The sequence below is a fragment of the Protopterus annectens genome, chromosome 1.part0, assembly GCF_019279795.1.
Source record: "Protopterus annectens isolate FY-2018-M chromosome 1.part0, PAN1.0, whole genome shotgun sequence".
NCBI lineage: Eukaryota > Metazoa > Chordata > Ceratodontiformes > Protopteridae > Protopterus > Protopterus annectens.
The window spans coordinates 1,885,639,163-1,885,663,102 of NC_056725.1; the positions used below are offsets into that span (position 1 = coordinate 1,885,639,163).

At 44.4% G+C, this 23,940-nt stretch overlaps 1 protein-coding gene across 2 annotated transcripts in view; it reads right to left on the bottom strand.

The window, feature by feature from the left end:
• The window catches only part of SKP2 (S-phase kinase associated protein 2), a 420,463-nt gene that overhangs the window by 40,129 nt on the left and 356,394 nt on the right, over positions 1-23,940 (bottom strand). For both annotated transcript variants that reach the window (XM_044069967.1, XM_044069968.1), the window contains exon 9: positions 489-596. In XM_044069967.1, coding sequence (XP_043925902.1) covers positions 489-596 — 108 coding nt within the window. The remainder of the gene's footprint in view (positions 1-488; positions 597-23,940) is intronic.

Consider the following 23,940-nt stretch of genomic DNA (forward strand, 5'->3'; position numbering starts at 1 on the left):
GCTAGGCAGAGATGCGCATGGCCTCCATGTCTGATATATACAGTCAGCGCTTGTGCTAGGCAGAGATGCACATGGCGTCCATGTCTGATGTACACAGTCACAGTCTGTGCTAAGCAGAGATGCACATAGCCTCCATGTCTGATGTATAAAGTCACAGTTTGTGCTAGGCAGAAATGCAGATGTTCTTGAAGATTAGAACTAAAACAATTCTGAATCGGACTAAGCTGGAGGTGTCAGGACAGGAAACTGCAACAGCAGTTCAATGCAAAAGAACTCCAAAGTTGGATCAAAGAACAATATAGAATTAATTTTTTGGATTTTCAGTCTTTACTCAGCATGTCTATTGCATGATCATAAAATACACATTAACAGATTACAAAGAAGTTATACAATTTCCACATCTGAAGATTACCAGAAAATGTCTCAATTACTTGCTGTTCAAACTATGTGAGATATGTGTTTGCATGCACTTGATGCTTTCTACTTACGTTAATGCAGTTGATGGTATATGATAGCATCGACTAAGAGAAAGATGCTGCAGGTTGTCAAGCTCGTGAAATAAGGCAAGGCAGTCTGATGTCAGCATTACACTATCACTACGTGACAGAAAGGGAAGAAGAAATAATCAGGATTGTTTTTACCATGTCTACACAAAAAAAAAATCTGACTTCAACCAATATGATTATATTTAAAAGCTGAATATGCGAACTGTAGTGGGCTTTTTCCTAGTTACATTAATGTGCACTATTTTTTTTGCCAACAGCTTACCACCACCAGCGATGTTCCTGCTGCGTTATAGGTAGCTTTTCTCTGGGTCACATAAAACCAATCCTACAAACAGTAATGAAATGCCTGGTTGAAAGCTTCCTTCCAAAGTAATCTTTAAGCAAACATACTGTTAATACCGTGACCTTCCTCACTGTTTTTACAGATATTCAAAATAAATTATAGTGCAATAGCTTGATTTCTCTATAAGCTTTACAATTTATCATCGGGTAAAGATGTTTATTCTGCTTTCTTCTATTGTGGAAATACCCCTTTTTGCAGTAAATCCAAACATTGCTGTAAAAGACATAAAAATGTGTGCATTTAAGAAGTTTAAAAGCAAATCTTAATATTTATTTTTATTTGATACCTGGTAGGTGGTGTATATAAGCAGGCCTGGTTTCAGCCATGACTTGGGACAAAGACAATATAAAATAAATCAGTTCTTTACAAAAAGATTTGCAAACATTAGTGCAGCATTATTCTCCAGCCAGCCATCTAAGAAAACCGCCAGTTTCCCTCCAATATTTTTCATGACAGTGACCTTTTGTACACAATGATGGAGTTTAGTCAATGTAATTACTGGGATAGAACTTCACAGTGAACAGTCACTAATATTTAAGGACAGTCATGCATAGGTTCATAGGTAGGTACTAGGCCATCGGCCCTAGGGCCCATACAAGCCTAGCCAAAAAATGTACCCTGGCTTTCGCAACCCAAGAAAATTATTTTCCTGTGCCCCTGTCGAGCAGAGCCACAGAAGTGATCCTCGGGGTGAATTTCCCATCCAATCATCAAGATTTTTCTTGAAGAGTGCTAATGAGGAGCTCTGTTTGACATAGATAGGTAGTCTGTTCCAGAATATGGGAAGTCTCTGGGACAGGAATCTATCCCTCCAGCATGTTCTGTTTATTGTAGTGACAAGGTTTAGGTCCCTAGAGCGTGTAGCTCGGAGGGATTGGGATTTCTTTAAGTGGAGCATGTCCAACAGCTCTGGCTTTGACATAGCTTTGTATGTTAGGCAGAGATCGCCCCTGAGTAGGCGATATGCGATGGAGTAAAGCTATAGTTTTTTTGAGACCGTCTGCGTAGGGCATCTGTTTGAGGCCAGTAATCCTCTTTGAGAGGTATTTCTGTGGTCTTTCCAGTTGTTGTAGATGTCTTGTGAGGTACATACCAAAAGGGGCGTTGTACTCTATAATGGGTCTAATGAGTGATGAGTAGAGGGGAACAATGACCTCTTTTTTTTTCTGGATGAGAATCCTTTTGTGATGAGATGAGCCACGTGGAAGGATTCCCTGACCACTGTGGCGATGTGATTATCAAAGGAGATACTACTGTCCACCTGTGTCCCAAGGTCTCATCACATTTTCGGCATTAAGTAGACTACCAGTTATGTGGTAATTCATGGGTACAGAGTTTTTACCAAAGGGGATGACAATACACTTTTTGGCATTGAGCTTCAGGCCATGGCTTTGACACCGGGTATCTGTCTCAGTGAGGCCCTTTTGTAGTTTGTCCACATCGTTAGGAGTTTCGATTATGGCTCCTAGTTTGCAGTCATCTGCAAACTTTGTTAGGCAAAGACCTTCTGTGTTGGCCTGCACTTTAGAGAAGTAGATACCAAACAGGAGAGGACACAGGACTGAACCCTGTGGTACTCCACTTCTCACTGGTCTGATGTCGGATTTGGAATCCACTACTTTCACAGTGTAGGTTCTGTCCATGAGCCAGTTGGCAACCCATCTTGTGACATAGGGATTTATACCTAGTTTAGTGAGCTTATCTATAATTCCAGAGTGGGGGATGGTGTCGAAAGCCTTGGCGAGATCTAGATAAGCTGTGTGAACCATTTTACCCTCATCTATGGCTTTGGTGACTGCTTCAAAGAAGTCAGTCAGGTTTAGGAGACAGGATCTGCCTTTTACAAATCCAAACTGGGTAGGGTCCAGAGTTTGGAGATTATCAATGTCTTTGTTTATGAGTTCCACGATGATACGTTCCATGGCCTTGCAGACCAGGCTCGTCAGGCTAATGGGGCGCTAGTTCCTAGGGTCCGTCGTGGCTCCCACTCTGTGGAATGGGATAACCGTCACGGTGCGCCATTCAGTGGGTACAAAGCCTGAGGTGAGGCTATGATTGAACATGGTACTTGGGTAGGGTGCCAGTTCATTCTGTAGTTCGTGTAGAACGCAGCCTGGGATGTTGTCAGGCCCCATAGATGCTGTGTTCTTGGCTTTGGAGAGTGTGTTTTTTACCTGTGCAGCCGTGATTATAGGAACTTTGTATTCTTCCGGTATAGAGATGGGCCGTCTAGGGAATGACAGGGGGGTAAAGTTAGCACTGAACCTATCTGCTAGGATGTTGGTAATATCAGTTGGTTCTGTATATTTAGTGCCATTGTGCTGTAACTCAGAGCAGATCTCAGTGTTCCCATTTAGATTCTTGACATAGCTACAGAATGCTTTGTGGTTGTCTTTAGAGTCAGTGGCAATTTTGTTTTCGTAACTAGCTTTGGAGGATTTTATGAGGGATCTCAGCTTCTTACTGAGGTTGACCAGGGAGTTCCTCCAGTCATGGGATTTTACTCTTTTTTGCAACAGTTTCTTTCTTCTGTTGTAGAGTTTGTTTATGGCAGAGGACCACCAGATTGGCTTCCTTTTTTGGAGGATAACATCTTGGTTCTATTAGGGATAGCATGATCCATGCACTCGTGTAAGTGCTTATAAAGTGCATTTGTGTTGGATTTGGCAGTCATACCTCTATTGTCCGTCTGCACGGGTGTCATGTCTTAAGAAGTGTGAAGTTGGCTTTGGAGAAGTTTTTTACGATGGTTTCCCTAATTGGGGGTGGGGGTGGGATGTGGATGTCTAAGCTGATTAGCTTGTGGTCGGATCTGACCAACGAGGAATTGACCTCTGGTGTGGAATACCGGTTTCCCATGTTGGCAATGACCAGGTCTAGGATACTGCTGCCCATGGTGGGGGTGTGAATAAGTTGATCCAAGGCGTTGGAATTTATGAATTCTACAAAACGTTGAGCAAAAGTGTTGGTGCATGAGTAGTTTTCCCAGTTAATGGTGGGGTAGTTGATATCGCCCATTATTAGGGTGTTGGGTTGTACCCTAATACTTTCCAGTGTATCAAGAAATGAGGAGTGTGAATCCTGAGGCATGGTGGGGGGTCTGTAGCAAGCTACAATTTGGATTGCGGTCTTGCCCAGAGTTAGTTGCACTTGGATAATCTCGGATGCATTATTCTGTGCAACTAGCCTGGAGGTGTGGATATCCTTAATAAATATGGACACGCCTCCACCTTTAGTGCTTCTTTCTGGGTTAGGTGGCCGAAAGGTGTGGTATGAATTGAAGCCTGGTAATGCAGGGGTGCTCTCTGGAGCTTTGAACCAGGTCTCTGTCACTGCACAGATGTCAATGTTCTCCATTTTAAGGAGTGCCTCGAGTGAGTGCATTTTGAGGTTTAGACTTCTAGCATTGAGTAGCATTACCCTCAGATTTTGCTTGCTTGTACATGTTACGGTGGTGAACTTGTCATTTGAACCTTGCCTAAAAAAGGCACTATAAGGGTGGCAAGAGCCTTAGCCAGTATCCGGAATCCTAAGGGCGACAGGTGCAGGCCATCTCTGGCAAAGCATCGTGGACTGTCGATCATGTCGTCCCAGGCAGACAAATACTGGATCCCCTTAGAATGACACCAGAGGCTTAGCCAATTGTTGAAGTCAATCATTTTGTCCTTGTACTGTGGTATCATTCTGGGCGATGGCAGGATGCTACTCAGGGTTAGGGTCATACCTGCTCGGAGAGCTCCTCCATGTCTCTTTTCATGTAGTCCAGGGAGGTACGTCTCAGGTCATTCACACCAATATGGACAATGACAGGGTCATATTTGTACTTATTGTGGAGTGACCTGAGTGCATGCATTATGTGGCGGATCCTGGCACCTGACAGGCAGCTGACAGTAACTTTCTCTTTGTTTAGTCTGGTGAGTGGAACATCAGTGTGCCTGACTATAGAGTCACCTATGACTAGAGTGTTGGGTACATTGTTATGCCTTGTGGGCTGTGGTTGAGTGGCACACTGAGTTTGTGGGTTATGTGTCATTTGGGTTGTGTTGGGGGGTGGTGCTTGCATTTATGCTTTGGATGTCCCTGATGCTTGGGCAGGTTTTTATTGAGAGCCTTCGCGAATGTAGGTGTGTGTTTTGTGTTTCTATGTGTGTGTTTTGGTGGTGTAGGTTTTGAGGGACTATGTGATGAGTGTGGTGTGGTGCAAGTGTTTACCTCCTCCTCTTGACTGTCTGGTCCAGTCCTGGGTGAAGAGAGCTTTGCTTCCAGTTTGGCTATATAAGTGCATCTGTCACAGGTTGTAGTGTTGGGTGGTACGAGGAGAGGGTTGTCTGTGTACATGAGGCAACTGCTGCATTGCCCCAAGATGCCCAGATTCATCAGGTAGACAGAAGAAATCACTGGAAGCTGACCCTTAGACATGCCTGGATAAGTGCTTATTTATTAAGTACTAAAAACTGCTTTCCACTAGACAAGTGAGGAAAGTTGAATGCTGTAGTAATTTGCAGCTTATGTAGTGCTTACAATGAGTATTGTGAATAATGAACAAAAGCAGCAAGTAGACTGCAAGAGAAAAAGTTAGACACACAACAACTTGGAGCACAGCCATCACACCGCCAGTGTCTTGTAGCATGTTACCATAGGTGTCTGTAAACTTCTATACGGAGAAGCCACTCCGTCTTTATCTGAAATAAATGCTTCTTGTCCCTTGAGTGTCTGTTAAGAGTATGTTCCAGTGAGTGTGAAATATCTTAAGTGAATGCCCATCTTCTTTTCTAGATTTAAACTGGGCTTCCAAAGAAAAGTGGGCAGCCTGAGAATTTCATATTCCGTAAACTGATCTGACAAATTAGGTTACACCGGGATGGATAGGCACTTTTTTATTTTTATTTATTTAACAGTAGCCCTAAAGTCAAACTCTGCTATTCTAAAAATAAAAAACACCTAGATTTTGCTGCAACCTGCATTATGAAGCACTTTATCACTTGTGTAGTCCCTAAGGTTTTTCAAGAACTAGAGCAATATTCTGTGCAAATATATGCATACAAAATACAACTAAAAGGTTAATAAATACAAGTATGTGAAAAGGATACCCTTTTAACAGCCCCTTAAGTTTCAGGACACAAGTACCTGATAATTCATTTTTTTCAGTAAAAGTTAGCATATACCCTGAAAAGGGGGAGGGTTTTTAAATAAAACAGTATCTCTTCCAAGATTGCGCCATCATCAAAGCCCTCAAACATCCATCATGGAGAAAACAAGGACAATCTGGATGATGTATGAAAGCTCATAGAAACAAAATATAAAAGGAAGCTGTGTTGGTAGTGCAGAACACTATGGCTTAGTGTATTACACCTTTGATCAAAATGTAAAATATTGTGTATGTTTTAGCAAATTCTTTATATTACCATATCTTATTAGATGATGCAATGTTGCAGGTGGTCATCTCCAAGGTCATGTAACTTAGAAAAAAAGCTGAATTTAATTTCATTTCAACTCTTCAATTTTCTCAAAATTAGACTTGAGACCGCTTTGGCATAAAGGGATAAAGCCCTGACTACAGTCCAGCTGACCTGGACTCAACTTGCAGCTCGGGCAAATGAGGGAGTGGCAGGACTGATCAAACCCTTTTAAGAACAAAGGAACAAAGTGCTAATTTATGTAGCAGCCTGAAAACAACTTGGTGCCCAAAACACTCATGCAAGTAGCCTGAAAAACTGTATGCATCAAATGTTCCTAAAGCCTGCAACATATACTCCTATATATTATCAAAGATAAACTGCTTCTTAACTTAACTCAATAATGCTTACTGGTAATTAGTTAGGTATCATATTCCTGACTGCTTGCAAGATGGACAGCTGTTCCCTACAGCAGAATATATAAAGAAAAGAAAAAAATTTAAAAAGTGAAAATCTTTTCAACGGGGAAAAAAACACAAACACGTTTTTGCTTTTTCTTTTCTTAAAAACACGCCTGTTTCTGTTAGAGTATGCAGTCATTTACCTTCTTGAGTATGCAGTCATTTACCTTCTACAATTAATCTTCCAATATGTCATTAAACTAAACTCATCCAGTAGTCCTCCATCACTTACATTGTCTTATTTCTGCTAATTTTTAATTGCTGCTAATTTTTAATTGCATTTGTTTTATTTTTCTGTTTGTTATAATGGCGTTTGGCAGACAAGCAACTAAACAAAATTCTACTTAACTACTGACAAGCTCAAATAATTTTTTCACATGTAATGTGTTTAATCACATCAAAGACTACCAAAAATTCAGTACTGCAATTAAGCTGCACCTGAATAAAAGTGCTGTGTGTTGTCTTCCTTTCAAACACCAACGGCTGGGACAGGACGGCCATACAGGTATACCTGCATGTTCATAGGTTCATAGGTTCATACCAGGCTATCTGCCCTAGGGCATTTATAAGCCTAGCCAGAGTGTGTGTGGCTTTCACCACCCCTTAGGATGAGAATACTATACCCATTAGTTTGCTGTGCCTCTGTCCAGCAGTGATACAGAGATGATTCCCGGGGTAAACCTACGATCTCCCATCCACTCGTCAAGATTTCTGTTGAACAGAGTCAGTGAGGGGCTCTGCCTCACATGGACTGGGATTCTGTTCCATAGTGTAGGGAGTCTCTGGGTGATGAATCTGTCCCTCCAGCACGTCCTATTTATATCCGTGTTGAGGTTTAAGTCTCTTGCTCTCGTGGCTCTGGTGGATTTGGATTTTTGAGGTGGAGCATGTCCATTAATTCGGGTTGGACATGGCCTTGTATGTCAGGCACAGATCACCTCTGAGCAGGCGGTATGGGACTGAATAGAGCTGGAGTTTCTTCAGTCGGGCATCGTATGACATATGTTTGAGCCTTTATCCTTTTGGTGAGGAACTTTTGGGGTCTTTCCAACTGCTGCAGGTGTCGGGTAAGGTACATTCGAGATGGGCGTTGTACTCAATCATTGGTCTGATAAGTGAAGAGTACAGGGGTACAATGACCTCTCCTCATCTGGATCTGAATGCCTGCATCATCAGGTGGGCAATGTAGAAGGTCTTCTTAACCACTTTGTCAATGTGAGTGTCAAAAGAGGTTACTGTCAACTTGGGTCCCCAGGTCCCCAATAACTTCTTCCGTGTTTAATGGATTACCACCTATGTGGTAATTAGGGGCTACCTTGTTTTTCCCAAAGGGTATGACTATACATTTTTTGGCATTTAGCTTAAGGCCATGGCTCTGGCACCAGTTATCCATTTCTATGAGACCTCTCTGGAGGATGTCTGTGTCTGATGGAGTGTCAATTATGGTGCCCAGTTTGCAGTCATCTGCAAATTTTGTCAGCCACAATCCCCTATGTTTGCCTGCACTTCAGAAAAATAAATGCCGAACAAGAGGGGGCCCAGGACTGAGCCCTGTGGGACACCGCTCGTGACCGGCTTAGAGTCTGACATGGCACCAGCAACTCTAACCCTGTGTGTTCTGTCCTTGAGCCAGTTTGCAACCCATCTTGTAACATATGGGTTTACATCTAAGCTGGTGAGCTTTTCTATGATGCCAGTGGGGTATTGTGTCGAGCTTTTGCTAGGTCAAGGTAGGCTGTGTGAACTGCCTTACCCTCATCAATGGCCTTAGTGATGGTTTCGAAAAAGTCGACCAAGTTCAAGAGACAGGATCTGCCCTTGACAAAGCCAAATTGGGTAGGATCCAGTGTCTGTAGGTCCCCAATGTCTTTATTTATGAGTTCCATTATGATCCTCTCCATAGCTTTGCAGGCAAGGCTCGTCAAGCTTATGGGGCGGTAATTTCCAGGGTCCGTAGAAGCACCGCCTTTGTGGAGTGGGATCACAGTTGCCGTACGCCATTCTTTGGGTACGTATCCTGTAGTAAGGCTAAGATTAAACAGCAGTCTTATGTGTGGGTTTAGTTCCTCATTGAGTTCGTGTAGCGCACAGCCGGGGACACCGTCCGGTCCCCATTGATGCTGTGTTTTTTGCTTTAGAGAGAGCAGCTCTCACCTGGGCATCTGAGATGTTTGGGAGGCTAGACTCTGGTGGGATAGATATTTCTCCTTTTGGGGGGGGGGGGGGGGGAATTTGCACTAAACCTGTAAACCTGTCTGCCAGTATGTTGGCAATGTCTGTGGGTTCAGTGATTTTTTTATCATTTTGGACTAATTCTGAGCATATCTGGGAGTTTCCACCCAGGTTTCTAACATAGCTAAAGAAGGCTTTATGATTGTCTTTTGTGTCATTAGCGATTTTTCTCTCAAAGTTGGCCTTGGATGATTTTATGAGTGATCATAGTTTTTTGCTAGTATTGATCAGAGATGCCTTCCCATTTAGGGATTTTGCTCTGTCATGTAGTAGCTTTCTTTTGTAGAGTTTGTTTATGGCTGGAGTCCACCAGACCGGGCGCCTGCCTTTGGTGGAAAGGGTCTTGATTTTATTAGGGATTGCTTGATCCATACATTCCTGGAGGTGCTCGTAGAAGGCATTTGTAAGGGTTTCAGCAGCGTGGGTTGTGGTTTCCACTGGCTCGGGGGCCTTGAAGGATACCACTCCAGTCTTAAGAAGTGTGAAGTTTGCTTTTGAGAAGTTCTTCACTGTGGTCTTTTGCTGGGGGTGGGGGCGGGCTGTGGATCTCCAGTGAGATTAATTTATGGTCTGATCTCACCAATGAGGGATATACTTCAGGTGTGGAGCATTTTGTCCCCATGTTTGTGATATTTTGTCCCCATGTTTGTGATGATCAGGTCTAGTATATTTTCTCCTCTTGTGGGAATTGTGACTAGTTGTTCCATAGCATTTGAGTTTATGAACTCAAGGAACCTTTGGGCTAGGGTGTTGGGGCTTGAGTAATGTTCCCAGTCTATGTTTGGGTAGTTGAAGTCACCCAATATGATGGTGTTTGGAGAGACATTCATACTCTCCAGTGTCTTCAGGAAGGCTGTGTGGGTTTCCTGAGTTTGAGAAGGTGGTCTGTAGCATGTTACAAACTGTAGGGCAGTTTTACCTATGGTTATAATTGCACTGGATAGTCTCCGATGCTTCGTGTGTTGCCACTAACCTGGAGGTGTGGGTATCCTTTATGAATATGGATACTCCCCCTCCTTTTGTGGTTCGGTCCGGATTTTGGGGCCGGATCGCATGATATGAGGTATAACCTGATAGTGCTGGGGTGCTCTCAGGAGCCTTGAACCAGGTTTCAGTCACAGCACAGACATCGATGTTCTCCATACTGAGGAGGGCTTGAGGCGTGTATCTTGAGGTTTCGACTTCTGGCATTGAGCAGTATTACCCTTAGTTTTCTCCATTTTTGTTTTCTAGGGCGGTAGGTTTATCATTTGAGCCTTGCCTAAAAAGGCACTATGGGGTGGCAAGAGCCTTTGCCAATATCCGGAAGCCCAGGGGTGACAGGTGCAAGCCGTCCCTTGCGAAGCAGCGTGGCTTGTCAAGCATGTCATCCCAGGCAGACAGACATTGGATCCCCTTAGAATGACACCAGTAATTAAGCCAATTATTAAAGCTGATCATTTTGTCTCTGTATTGTGGCATCATTCTTGGTGAGGGTAGGATACTGCTCAGGGTCAGGGTCATACCGGCCTGGGCTACATAATCTGAGAGCTCCTCTATGTCTCTTTTCATGTAGTCCAGGGAGGTACGTCTCAGGTCGTTCACACTGGCATGGACAATGACTGAGTCATACTTGTACTTGCTGTGGAGTGACCTGAGTGCTTGCGTTATGTGGCAGATTCTAGCGCCTGACAGGCAGCTTACTGTGATCTTTTCCTTGTTCAGTCTGGTGAGTGGGACGTCAGTGTGTCTGACTATGGAGTCACCTGTAACAAGTGTGTCTGGCATTGTGTTTGGCCTTAAGGGCTGTGAATGTTTAGCACACTGACTTTGAGAACTATGTGTTGCATGTCTTATGTCTTGAGGTGGCAGTTGCTTGGGTGTCTGCTTTGAAGGCCTCTGTAGTTTTGGTAGATTTTTGATCAGTGCCTCCGAGTATGTCTTTGTGTGTTTATGTGTTTGTTTTGCAGTTGTGAAAGTTCCATGTGAACTGGGTTTGTGGTGTGCGTGGTTTCCTTCTCCTCCTGTCTGGTCTTGCCAGTCCTGAGTTGAGAGAGCTCAGCCTCCAGTTTGGCTATATAGTTGCATCTCTCACATGTATTTGTGTTTTGTGGGAGAAGGTGTGGGTTGTCTGTGTACATGAGGCAATTGTAACATTGCCTCAAGATGCCCAGATTCACCAGCTGAACAGGAGAGGACGCTAGCAACTGACCCTTCGACATGCTAGAAAAAGTGAAAAAGTTTGCTGTGTAACTGAGTCAGAAGGGACCTATAGGGAAATGGGTACTCAAGGGATTCTAGGCTAATGTAGTACTTTGTTTAGTATACAAGTACTTTACCTATATAAAATGCTTTAGGAGAAAGTGCTGAACTTTACCTATATAAAAATGCTTTAGGAGCAAGTGCTGAGCTTTTGAGATAGAGAATAGACTGTTTAGATTGCAAGTAGAGAAGTTCTAAGGGCAAAATTGAAAATCAGACTTTACGGAGCCAGAAATAGTTTAACGGCTGCCCGATGGTGCTCTATGGGCAACTCCGCTAAATCAGCTCTAAAGCGGGCTTTATAGCAGGGGGTTGAAAAGAGCTAGGAATTGACCCAAAATAGCCAATAGACTACAACTTTCTGGCTGGAACCACTGCTCTAGGGACAAATAGGCTGCTCAGTGCTCCCCACTCCCACTGGTGAACAAAGAAGCTTCCCTTTATCCAAATAAGGATATGGAATAGCACAGGAACCAAGCCAAAGCCCAGAGATCAGCAAACTCTGAAGACTGGATTATTCTAGTTCAGTAAGGCGGGAAAACAAGATTTTTTTTTTTTGCAGAAAACAGAGGAAAACAGACAGTAAATGCTATAAATGCTTTTAAGCGGCTAGCGCTCGAGTGTGTTAGCCTACAGGTAAAATTAAACAACAAATAACTTTTTAAAAGTGCAAAACAGTTAATCAACACAAAAACAGTTTAAATAGAATGCAGAGCTGTATAAACAGAAAAATGCAGTCGCTAAGCAGTAAATAATCAAAAAGCCAGAAAAAATACTTAAATCAGGAAAAGTCACTCTTTTGCTCTCTGCTGCTTGTAGAACTCTGCAGGACACCACAAGGAGCTGTGCTGAGTTGAATACAAGCGAAAAAGCGCGCTAAAGCGGGCTTTATTACAGGGGGGCTGAAAAGAGCTAGGAATTGACCCAAAATGGCCAATAGACTACCAGTTTCTGGCTGGAACCACTCCTCTAGGGATAAACAGGCCGCTCAGTGCTCCCCACTCCCACTGGTGAACAAAGACGCTTCCTTTTATCCAAATAAGGATATGAAATAGCACAGGAACCAAGACAAAGCCCAGAGATCAGCAAACTCTGAAGACTGGACTATTCTAGTTCAGTAAGGTGGGAAAACAAGATTTTTTTTTTTTTTTTTTTTTTGCAGATAACAGAGGAAAAACAGAAAACAGACAGTAAATGCTATAAATGCTTTTAAGCGGCTAACACACTCACACTTGAGTGTGTTAGCCTACAGGTAAAATTAAGCAACAACTAACTTTTTAAAAGTGCAAAACAGTTAATCAACACAAAAACTGTTTAAATAGAATGCAGAGCTGTATAAACAGGCTAAAATGCAGTCGCTAAGCAGTAAATAATCAAAAAGCCAGAAAAAATACTTAAATCAGTTATAGCAAACACAGTTATAACAAATGCTCTGAAATATACTGTATATTTCCAAAATGTTTGAGAAGGACAGTCAGAACACAAGAAGGTTCAGGCGAAAGAGAAAAAAAAAAAAGTTTTGTTTTACGTTTTGAAAGGGAAAAAGGAGGAACAGAAGGCCTTATCAAATGTTCTCTCTGTATTAAGCAGAATGAGCTAATGACACTAGACTGGGAGGTGTGTCACAGTAGGGGCGGGCAACTGCAAAGCCACCAAGTATAAGAGCAAGACACCAACAGGGAGGGAGGGTGGGACAAAATAGCCTACAAGACAGCAAGCACTAACAGAGACAAATGAAAGTTTTTAAACAGATAAGGATTTGTGAAGATACTGAATAGACAAAGTGCTTTATATATATTAAATTGTAAAAACAGTAATCTGTAAAAATAATCAAAAAAATCAAGATACTTATATTTAGTAGCTCAGTTGCAGTCAACAACCTTTCTAGTCTGCACTGTGCGCAAAAGACAGAAACTTTTTTTTTTTTTACAAGAACACAAAAGAACCAGCCACAACTAGCCAAGAGATAATTACACAGAGGAGATGTTTCAGTTTACACAATAGCCTACAAGACAGCAAGCACTAACAGAGACAAATGAAAGTTTTTAAACAGATAAGGATTTGTGAAGATACTGAATAGACAAAGTGCTTTATATATATTAAATTGTAAAAACAGTAATCTGTAAAAATCATCAAAAAAATCAAGATACTTATATTTTGTAGCTCAGTTGCAGTCAACAACCTCTCTAGTCTGCACTGTGTGCAAAAGACAAAAACTTTTTTTTTTTTTACAAGAACACAAAAGAACCAGCCCCCACTAGCCAAGAGATAATTACACAGAGGAGATGTTTCAGTTTACACAATAGCCTACAAGACAGCAAGCACTAACAGAGACAAATGAAAGTTTTTAAACAGATAAGGATTTGTGAAGATACTGAATAGACAAAGTGCTTTATATATATTAAATTGTAAAAACAGTAATCTGTAAAAATAATCAAAAAAAATCAAGATACTTATATTTTGTAGCTCAGTTGCAGTCAACAACCTCTCTAGTCTGCACTGTGTGCAAAAGACAGAAACTTTTTTTTTTACAGGAATACAAAAGAACCAGCCCCCACTAGCCAAAAGATAATTACACAGAGGAGATGTTTCAGTTTATACAATAGCCTCCAAGACAGCAAGCACTAACAGAGACAAATGAAAGTTTTTAAACAGATAAGGATTTGTGAATATACTGAATAGACAAAGTGCTTTATATATATTAAATTGTAAAAACAGTAATCTGTAAAAATAATCAAAAAAAAATCAAGATACTTATATTTTGTAGCTCAGTTGCAGTCAACAATCTCTCTAGTCTGCACTGTGTGCAAAAGACAGAAACTTTTTTTTTTACAAGAACACAAAAGAACCAGCCCCCACTAGCCAAGAGATAATTACATGGAGGAGATGTTTCAGTTTACACAATAGCCTAAAAGACAGCAAGCACTAACAGAGACAAATGAAAGTTTTTAAACAGATAAGGATTTACGAAGATACTGAATAGACAAAGTGCTTTATATATATTAAATTGTAAAAACAGTAATCTGTAAAAATAATCAAAAAAATCAATGTGTGTTAACACCTCTGTCCAATCAGCACAATTAATATTAATGGATATATATCACCGGTTGCAGTGGATGCTAGTGCTGCTACCACAATTTCCTCAGGTACCACCGAATTTATGTCTCTTGTAAAGTTTAGCCACGAGAACAAAGAAAACAGAGCCCCACAAGTACCCTAGTTTTTTCAGCATTTTGCTGGCCATCATGCAAGATCTTCCTGCTGCTTTCAAAAACAAGGATTACAAGGGGCAGTTCTCTGAAGGAAGGAATATCTTGCTGTCCTTGGTGCCCAAGACAGCCTTCACAAAGTTCTCTTTCTGTGGAAAGGGCACAGTTTATGGGAATGCCCAGGCTGAACATTTTGTAGCATATGGTCTTGGCCAAGTCTTCACATAAGAGGACCTGAATCAGGCAATCATACAGGCATGAGTAGATGTAAAATCCTTTTTGAGCCTAATATGAGCAAAACTGTGCTTGGGTATTTCGTGAAAAAACTGGGAGCACTGGAGAGCCTGAAAAACAAGGAAGCAAACTTGAAAATTCTGGAACCTAGCCATGTAGAGGACCTTCTGGTTTCCCTTGTTTAACAGGAAGCGACGAGGGTGAGCATCCTTCATGACTGGAGTAACAGTAATGGCTCCAAATAACAGCAAGGGGAACAGGGCCTAGAGGTCTCCAAAGTCCGTCATTCCTGGGGACCAGAAATAGTTTTGAATTGAAACTTGTTCTTTCTTACTTTGAGAAGGGGCTCCTTCTATGACATAAGAGGCAAAAAGCTAGTCTGGAACTGGCCCAAACAAGGAGGGGGGCAGATGAGTAATTTCCATAAAGAGTAGAAACATCCAGAACTTGAATTTGTATTCTAATGTAATCAACTTCCTCATCAAAATGTCTGGTCAGCCGAACCACTGGTCAGTGAATATGGCAATTCGTCTTCTTCCTAGGAAGAGAGATGATAGGAACAGGGATGGGAGCAGGCATAGTATATTTAAACTCTCAATATTAGGAGAATGTTTTGGATAGCAGGGAGGTCATTACCTCTGCATCAGCATAGCTTCTGCCTTCTCTCCATGCGACGGCCTTCGATACTATTCTCCACTCGGGTATAACAGATCTCTCAACTTGGCATCAATCCATGTGTTACCAGAAGGGTAGCAACTGGCTCATTTGACAGAACCCACCTAGTCAAAACAGGGGAAGCCACCTCAAGTAGTAGGCCTGTAACAAGCAGTATACCCCAGGGATCGGTCTTGTGGCCTCTACTGTCTGGGATATACTTCTCAGAGGTGCAGGCCAAATCTAGTGGGCTATTTCTGACCAAGTTTGCAGATGACTGCAAGCTGGATACTGTCATCAATTCCCCTAGTGATGTAGACATCCTCAAAGAGGGTCTCACCCAAACAAATGACTGGTGCCACAAACATGGCCTCAAACTGAATGCCAAAAAATGAATCATCATCCCTTTTGGGAGTACCACATTGATAACAGGGCACTAAGCATACAATCAGTCGTGAGGGACTTGGCTGATGGCAAACTGAATTTCTACATGGCCCACGTCATTAGTAAGGGTATTTCATCCAGGGACAAGGTGGTCATAACATTCCTGTATTCTTCCCTTATAAGACCGATTATTGAATACAATGCCCCCTTTCGGCATGTACCTCAAAAAGCATATGCAGCAGCTTGAGAGACAGATTCCTCACCCAGAGAATCCAGGGCCTCAAACATCTACCCTACACAAGCTAAAAGCCCTGTTCCTCTACTTAGTCTCCTACAAACTCCTCAGAGGTGACCTCTGTCTGGCATACAAAGCAATCTCAGACCCCGCCCTGATGGGACTGCTGCATATCTGCAAGTCAAGCTCCACTTGGGTAACCCACATGCGAGACCTCAACCTGGTCTGTGCATCAATAGGACTTGTTGGCAGGACAGACTTGTGTCCCAGAAACTCCCCACTTTGTGGAATAGATTCCTTCTCCACATAAATCAGAGTACCTCGTTAAAACTTTTTAAGCGCGACCTGGATAACTGGATGGGAAACAGAAAACACACCCCTGGGATTCCACCTATCCCCTGCTGGACAGTGGCATAGGGTGCTGACTTGTTGGAACATGGGCTAAATTCTTGGCTAGGCTTGTAAGGGCCTCACGCCCAATAGCCTAGTAACTTCTTATGATCCTGTGTACCAGACTATAGACATATTGTCTGACTGGATGGCAATAGCCCCTTGGAGAAGATGGGCAATGAAGAGCTTGCAATGCCAACAGCACTGCCCTCATCTCCAGGATGATGATATGCAGATGGGTCTCCAGGGACGACCACGTGCCTTGGACTGTCCCTCCCATGCAATGCCCCCCACCAGAGCAAGGAGGCGCCCATAGTCACCATAGTCACTGGGGCAGGAAGGATGAAAGGACGACCCAGAAGATCTGGGGATTGAAGCCACCAGAGGAGCAAATCCTTGCAAGCCCGAGATAACCACACTGGATGAGATAAGGGCAGATCTAGCAATGACCACTGAACTGCTAGAGTCCATTGGAGGACTCTCATATGAAGACAAGCTGTATGGATCAGGGTGATAGTGGCCGCCTTGGACCCCAATGCTCAAAGAACTGACTCCGCAGATGGATACTGAGCATGGACAATGTACGAAACATGAAGTTTGTCCTGAGTTAAAAACACCCTGCTTTGAGTGGTATCCAAATGAGCCCCAATGAAGTTGGGGACCTGCACTGGATCCAACTGGGACTTCTTGAGATTTATGGTTATGTCTAACTGGTGGGCGTTCTTGAGAAGATGATCCTGGCTTGACAGAGTAGATACCTGAAGGAAGCGGAAAAGGAGTCAGTCGTCCAGGTAGGGGGAAGACCTGGAACCCCTGCAGCCGCAGGTGAGCAGCCACCACTGCCATCACTTTGGCAACCACCCTGGGGGCTGTGGTGAGACTAATGGGGAGTGCTCTGAACTGATGACTGGCTCCCAGCCAGAATCGGAGGAACCTCAGAGAGCGCCTGTCCATCTTGATGAGACAGTACGTCTCCTGGAGGTCCACTGAGCACATCCAGTCGTTTATCTGCAGAAAGGGCAAAATGGATTGGAGAGTGACCATCTGGAATTTTGTCTTGGCGACTGACAGGTTTAGGACTGAAAGATTCAGGATAGGTCTTAAGTCCCCCGTTTTCTTTGGCACCAAAAAGAACCTGGAATAGATGCCAGATCTGAATTGGTCTGTGTGTGTGTGTGTGTGTGTGTGTGTGTGTGTGTGGGGCTGGATGACTACTTTTTCTAACAGTTTGAACATTTTCACTGCTGCCTCTTCCAGTTGCACAGTTGGGATGTCCAGGAGGTGTTTGGGAGGGACTTGGTGTTGAAGGAAAGGGATCGAGTATCCTCTTGATATAATCTGCAACACCGAACGACAGTTTGTGATAGACTCCCAAGCTGTTGGGCGCAGAGAGAGATGTCCCCTGACTGCCTCCAGAGACTAGCAGTTGGGCAATCATTCAGGGCTGCTGCGAGGGTCTGTCCGGGAATGAATCCCAAGACCCTTGGTTCCTCGGACCCCTTCTGCCATGAGGATGGCTCCTACAGTATCTCCCTCTGCCTCTTGGGGAAGGTAAGTTCTGAGCATCATGGAAAAAGCCCTGAAACTTTCAGAACCACATCATCTTCACCCCATGCTGATTCCAGGAAAAGGATTGTTGCAGGGTTGAGAAGCAAATCCCAATGGCAGACAAGGTCTTCCCATCTTTCTCACTCTGGACTAGGGTGTCGCGAACGGTCTTACCAAAGAGAGTAGAACCGTCAAAGGGGGCGTTCGCAAATGATGCCTTGAAGGGCTCTGAGAATGCAGAAAGCAGAAGTCAAACGTGATGCCTGATGGCAACACCTGTGCTGTCTGCCCCAGAGGCACTTTCAGTAGCACGGGACAGGAGCTTCAATAGAGGTTTTGGATATAAAAGTTAGGGTGGCCATTCAGGAGAAGAATACCTACTCCTCTATTGACATGGACCCCAGGGCAGACTCAGAAAACTCTTTAACCAGGTCCTGCTGAAGTCTGATGACATGTGCCATGTAATTCAGCACACGCAAGGCAAACGTGGCTGAAGCATAAGCCCGCTTCCCAAAATGGTCCGTGGCCCACAACTCTTGGTCCAGCAGATGGATGGTAAAGCTCTCCTGAGTGAACTCTTTCTTGGTGGCTGCAACAACCACCACTGCATCTACTGGGGATCCCTTAGACCAGTGCTGCCTGTCCGATGGGGCAGTGAGAATCTTGTCAGAGTGCTTGGGAATAGGCTCCACTGTTGTCCAGTTCCTTCCATGCCCTAGACAAAATCAAGTCCATGAGAGGATCAGTGGGAGATAGAGGGTCTTATGCCAAATGCCTCCAGAACACAGACTCATCTGGGTTGGGTTTTGGGACAGACCATTCCCCATGCTGGCATTAGAGTTCCATGATGTCTCTGAAGGAGACATCCTCGTGGGTGACTGGAGGAAACCTGCCCCTTCCTCCAAGTTGGTGTCTTCTGTGAGGGACACTGTTGGGAAGTCCAAGTGCCTCCTTTTGCATTTATATTTCTGAGGGAGCTCCTCAGGGGAATACTCTGGGGAGGACTCTGAAACTTCAAGCAGATCCTAGAGGGGAACTCCCAAGAGTGGAGTGATGACAGACTGTCCCTGAGGGAGCAGGATGGTGGACTCTGGACCAGAAAAAGAGGGAGCCAGGATGGACTCAGGAAGACAACATCAGGGGTCTCGAGGGAGAAGAGAAAGCTCTCTCCACCACATCAAAGGCAGAGGGTGAACGAATCCCCGAAGCTGAGGGAAGTACTGGATCCAGCATCCTCTGCATTGACGGGGGAGCTGATCCGAGCCTCCAGGTGCCGAGACTCCAACTGGAAGGGCTGACTCTGAAAACCTTGAAGTCTATTCATTCCCCGCAGATCCGGCGCCGAGACTACGGCTCTGAGAGCCGGATGGCTCCAAGCAGGTTGGAAAAAAGTCACTCAAGGCAATGGCTGGCATTGAGGTGCCTGGAACCTCTGGCGCCGACCCTTCGACACCAGGAAACCTCAGACCTGAAGACTCCAAACACAGGGGTTGGATTGGAGAAGGGGCACTGGGAAGAAAGGTGGACTGCATGCTCTCAGCCCCAGAGGGGGAGGGAGCAGGCAAGACTCCCATCTGAATCCAGATGAACCGCCGCATCATCCTGTCCACCTCTGCTTCAGAGAGACAACACGTGGTCCAGATAGAGGGATGCCACTGAAACGGACCTGGAGTGGTGCTGGAGGAAGGCAGAGAAGGGGGAACACGCCTGAGAGAAAGTACAGTTGTGCACACTTACCATAAAATGTAGATGTTCGAGTGTATTCACTGTTGTAGTCATCACATTTGGGTTACCTGCCTGCGGGTAGGCCTCAGTCGGCCTGAATACCAGAGTCTTGGGATTTCTGTGTCAAATGCTGACGCTTCTTCCATGACGTCAGTGCTTCATGGGTATAAAACATGCAGCAGACGCCATTACATACGTTTTTCTTGCCCTAGATGTCAGGAGCCCCCTAAATAGGAAGCAATTACATGATGTACCAATGATATAAGGTATGCCAAACAAAAAGGATAGGTAGAAGTAAAGAGAAGTTAGGGGGCTGGAGAGAGGGTAAAGTACAGTTACCATAAATGTAGATGTTCTAATGTATTCACTGTTGCAGTCCTAATAAATGGGTTGTCCGGCTTCCGGTAGCCCTCAGTTGGCCAGAATACCAAAGGTTAGTAAAAATGATGTTGGCTGCCGTCGGTTGTAAAGGACAACAGGGCGTCCGATACAAAAGGAGGCAGTCGACGTCACTTCCTCAGTCTTTCTTGCCATAAAACAAGAGCCCCCAGAAAGTAAGGCTTAAATCAAAAACCAATTTGACAAATAACAAATTAAGCCTGTACCTCCGGAAAAAAAGAATACGAGAGGACCACAAAAAGGGGGAAGGAGGGAGGGAAACGAGGACTGCAACAGTGAATACACTCAAACATCTACATTTATGGTAAGTGTACATAACTGTACTATGTTCATCGTGTTTCACTGCTGCAGTCCTAACAAATGGGTTGATTCCCAAAGCCCAGAGAAAAAAGGAGGGAGGAACCAACAGCATTAAGGGTTGGAGATAATGCCCTGCAACACCGCAATGGCAAACCCTTTCCTGGCTCTGGAAAACAGAGGAAAATTATAATGCTTTGTGAAAGCGTGAACAGAAGACCATGTGGCAGCCTCCAAAATGTCTTTAGTAGGGACACCCCTAAGAAAGGCTGCTGAAGTGGAAGCCGCCCTAGTAGAGTGGGTCCTAACCCCTTGAGGCAGAGCTTTGCCATGAAAAGAAAAAAAGTAATGCAGTGTGCAATCCATTTAGAAATGCTCTGCTTAGAAATAGCCTTGCCCTGGGGCAAAACTGACCAATAACTGTGCTGATTTCCGAAGGTCCTTAGTCCTGTTCAGGTAAAACTTGAGCTATCTGTGCACATCAAGAGACTGTAGGATCCCTTTCACCTCTATTGCGAGGATTAGGAAAGAAGGTAGGAAGGTGTATGGACTGATTTTAAGAGTCAGGCTGGAAACCACCTTAGGCATAAAGGAGGGATTAGTCCTCAGGGAGAGTATCTGCATGGAAAATAAGAAAAGGCTCCATGGCCATCAAAGCTTGCAGCTCCGAAACCCTCTTTGCGGAAGTTATAGCCAAGAGGAAGGCAGTCTTCCAGGACAGAAACTTTAAATCTGTAGAGGCAGCTGGCTCAAAAGGAGGAAGAGTGAGTTTCTCCAGAACAAAATTAAGATCCCAGGCTGGAGTAGGCGCTCTTCTGGGAGGTTTTAGACTGCAAGCACCTCTGAGAAACATTTTCATCAGGGGATGAGAGAAAATGGGCTGTTCAAGAGAACAATGAGCAGAGATGGCTGAAGCATGTATCTTGACAGAGGAAAAAGAGAGACCACCCTGAAGCAAATCAGCCAGGTATTCCAGGATCAGAGAAAGGGTAGGTTGAGAAGCAGACTCTCCTCTAGCCTGCATCTATTGAGAGAACCTTTCCCATTTGCCAGCATAGGATTTCCTAGTGCGAGGCCTCCTGGCCTCCCTCAGCACATCAACCACCTGTTGGGAAAGGGAGGAAGAAAGGGAAGGAGTCGTACAATGAGCCATGTTGCCAAATGGAGAGACTGAAGATGAGGATATAGAATGTTTCCTCTTTCCTGAACCAAAAGATCTGGCTTCAGTGGAAGATGCCAAGGAAGAAGATGGGAGAGACTGCGAAGCAGTGGATACCAGTGCTGTCTGGGCCAGTCCGGAGCTATGAGAATAGTCTTTGGACGTTCGTCTCTGATCTTCACTAATACTCTGGGAAGAAGAGGAAGGCATACACTGATAGCAACGTCCAAGGAAAGGACAGAGCATTCACTTTCCAGGCTCTGCTGTGCTGCTGTCTGGTGCAAAAGAGAGGTAGCAGATGGTTGTCTGGGGAGGAGAAATGATCCACCTGAGGAGTGCCCCAACGTTGAATGATGACGTAAAAAAGACTGCTCTGTTCAGCTGCCACTCATGAGGATCCGGTGTTTGCCTGCTCAACTTGTCTGCCAAAACATTAAGCCTTCCTGGAAGGAACTGAGCTAGGAGATGCAGGTCCAAGGATGCTGCCATGGACCAAAGATTCATGCTTTGCCTGCACCACATGACCGTGGTGTTGTCTGTCCTGACAAGCAGGGTCCCTGGAGAAAGAAGATGCTTGAAAGCTAGTAAGGCCTGCTGAGCTAACTCCTTTAGATTTATGTGCAGGTGCATCTGCTGCGTGTTCCAACGTCCCTGTATGCATCTGCCATCCAGGTCTGCTCCCCAGGCATAGTCCGATGTGTCTGCAGTCAGAACTTGAGTGGCAAGAGGTGCCCGAAAAGGCATGCCTTCGTTTTGTAGACAGGCTATTGCCCACCATAGAAACTCCATCTGCAGAGATGGAAGCAGAGGAATCATCATATCCAGGTCCTCTGAGTGTTGACACCAAATATTCTTGAGGTACCATTGCAATTTCCTCATATGCAGTCTTGCATATGGAATCATGAGAATATAAGATGCCATGAATCCCAGAGCTTGCAGGTACTTCCTTGCAAGGAGCTGGGACAGGTTTGCCAAGTCCTTGAAGTAAACTGAAAGAGTTGTCTGCTTCTCCTGGGTGAGACATATCATCTGGGCGGCTGTGTTCAGACTCGCTCCCAGGAATGTTATCTCCTTGGATGGTACCATTTTCAATTTTTCCACATTGAGAGTGTAACCCAGGGAAGAGAGGAGTCTTTACGAATTTCAGATCCTTTAATACCTGTTCGAGAACTTGCTGGAGTCAGACAGTCAAAGTATGGGTAAATCTGAATTTTCTTCTGCCTGCAAAAAGCAATGACTGGGGCCAGGCACTTAGTGAAGACTCTGGAAGCAGTAGATAAGCCAAAGGCAGCACAGAGAATTGGTAATGTTGCTCGCCCATTCTGAAACGAAGGTACTGCCTGCAACTTTCCCTGATAGGAATGTGCAGATAAGCCTCTGAGATCCAAGGTTACCAGCCAGGAATCCTTTTCTAGAAGTGGTAGCAACTGATGTAAAGTGAGCATTTTGAACTTTGGAATTACTAGAAAAGAGTTCAGAATGGAAAGATCCAGAATAGGACTCCAGGTGCCTTCTTTGCTTGGAACTAGGAAAAGTCTGGAATAAAAGCCCAGGCCTACCTGCTGAGCAGGGACTGATTCTATTTGCTCCCAGATGAGACAGAGACAACGTTTTTCTACTTCTACCCTTTGGTTTGGAGGAACGTCTGGGAATCCCTTGGGAGCTGGAAAGGTGCGGAAAGAAAACTTGCGCCCTAGGGACACCGTTCTGAGCACCCATTTGTCGTCTGTGATAGTGGCCCAGACATCTGCAAAAAGGGCCAACCTTCCCCCTAAAGGATTCTTCTGGCAAGCAAGAACAGGCAGAAGTTGAAAAAAGTAATTGAGACTGTTTTGATTGAGATGCAGGCTTGGAGCTTCCCCCTTTAGAAGTGGAAGCCTGTCAACGCCTAGACCTTTGAGAGGTAGCCCCCTGCCTCCTAGAAGATTTGCAACCTCTAGTCCTGGAACGATTCTGTCTGCTGGTATCAAGAAATGTCCAACTCTTGGAAGGGTAACCCCTGCTACAGCGAGGCGGTTGAAATTGCAGAAAATCCTTAACAGTTTGCTTGGACTTGGCCTTATCCTCCATCTTCTTCAGTACCTCCTCTGCTTTGCTGCCAAAAAGACTGTCTTTATGCAAAGGTACATCCAAAGGCTTAGCCTTGACAGGTTCTGGAAGGGGGCTGTTCTCTGAGCCAAGCGTGCCTCCTAATAACAGATCCAGTAGCCATAGCCCTGCTGGAGGTTTCAAGGATGTCAAAACCACAATGCAAAGAATGCTTACTGACCTTCAGTAAATCTTACATGTCTTTACTCTCTGCCAAAAGAGGTACACTTGCTATCCTAGACTTAATAGCTTCCAAGGTGTGCTGCTGGTACTTCAGCATATGAAAAAGACAATTGATAGCCCTAATAGCTACGGTGGCAGAGGTATAAACCTTCTTACCCCACCTATCTAGGTTCCTAGACTCCCTGTCAGAGGGAACAGGATTCCTGGTAACAGTGACCTTAACTCCTTTGGGGTCCTGAGAAATAAACTCTGGATC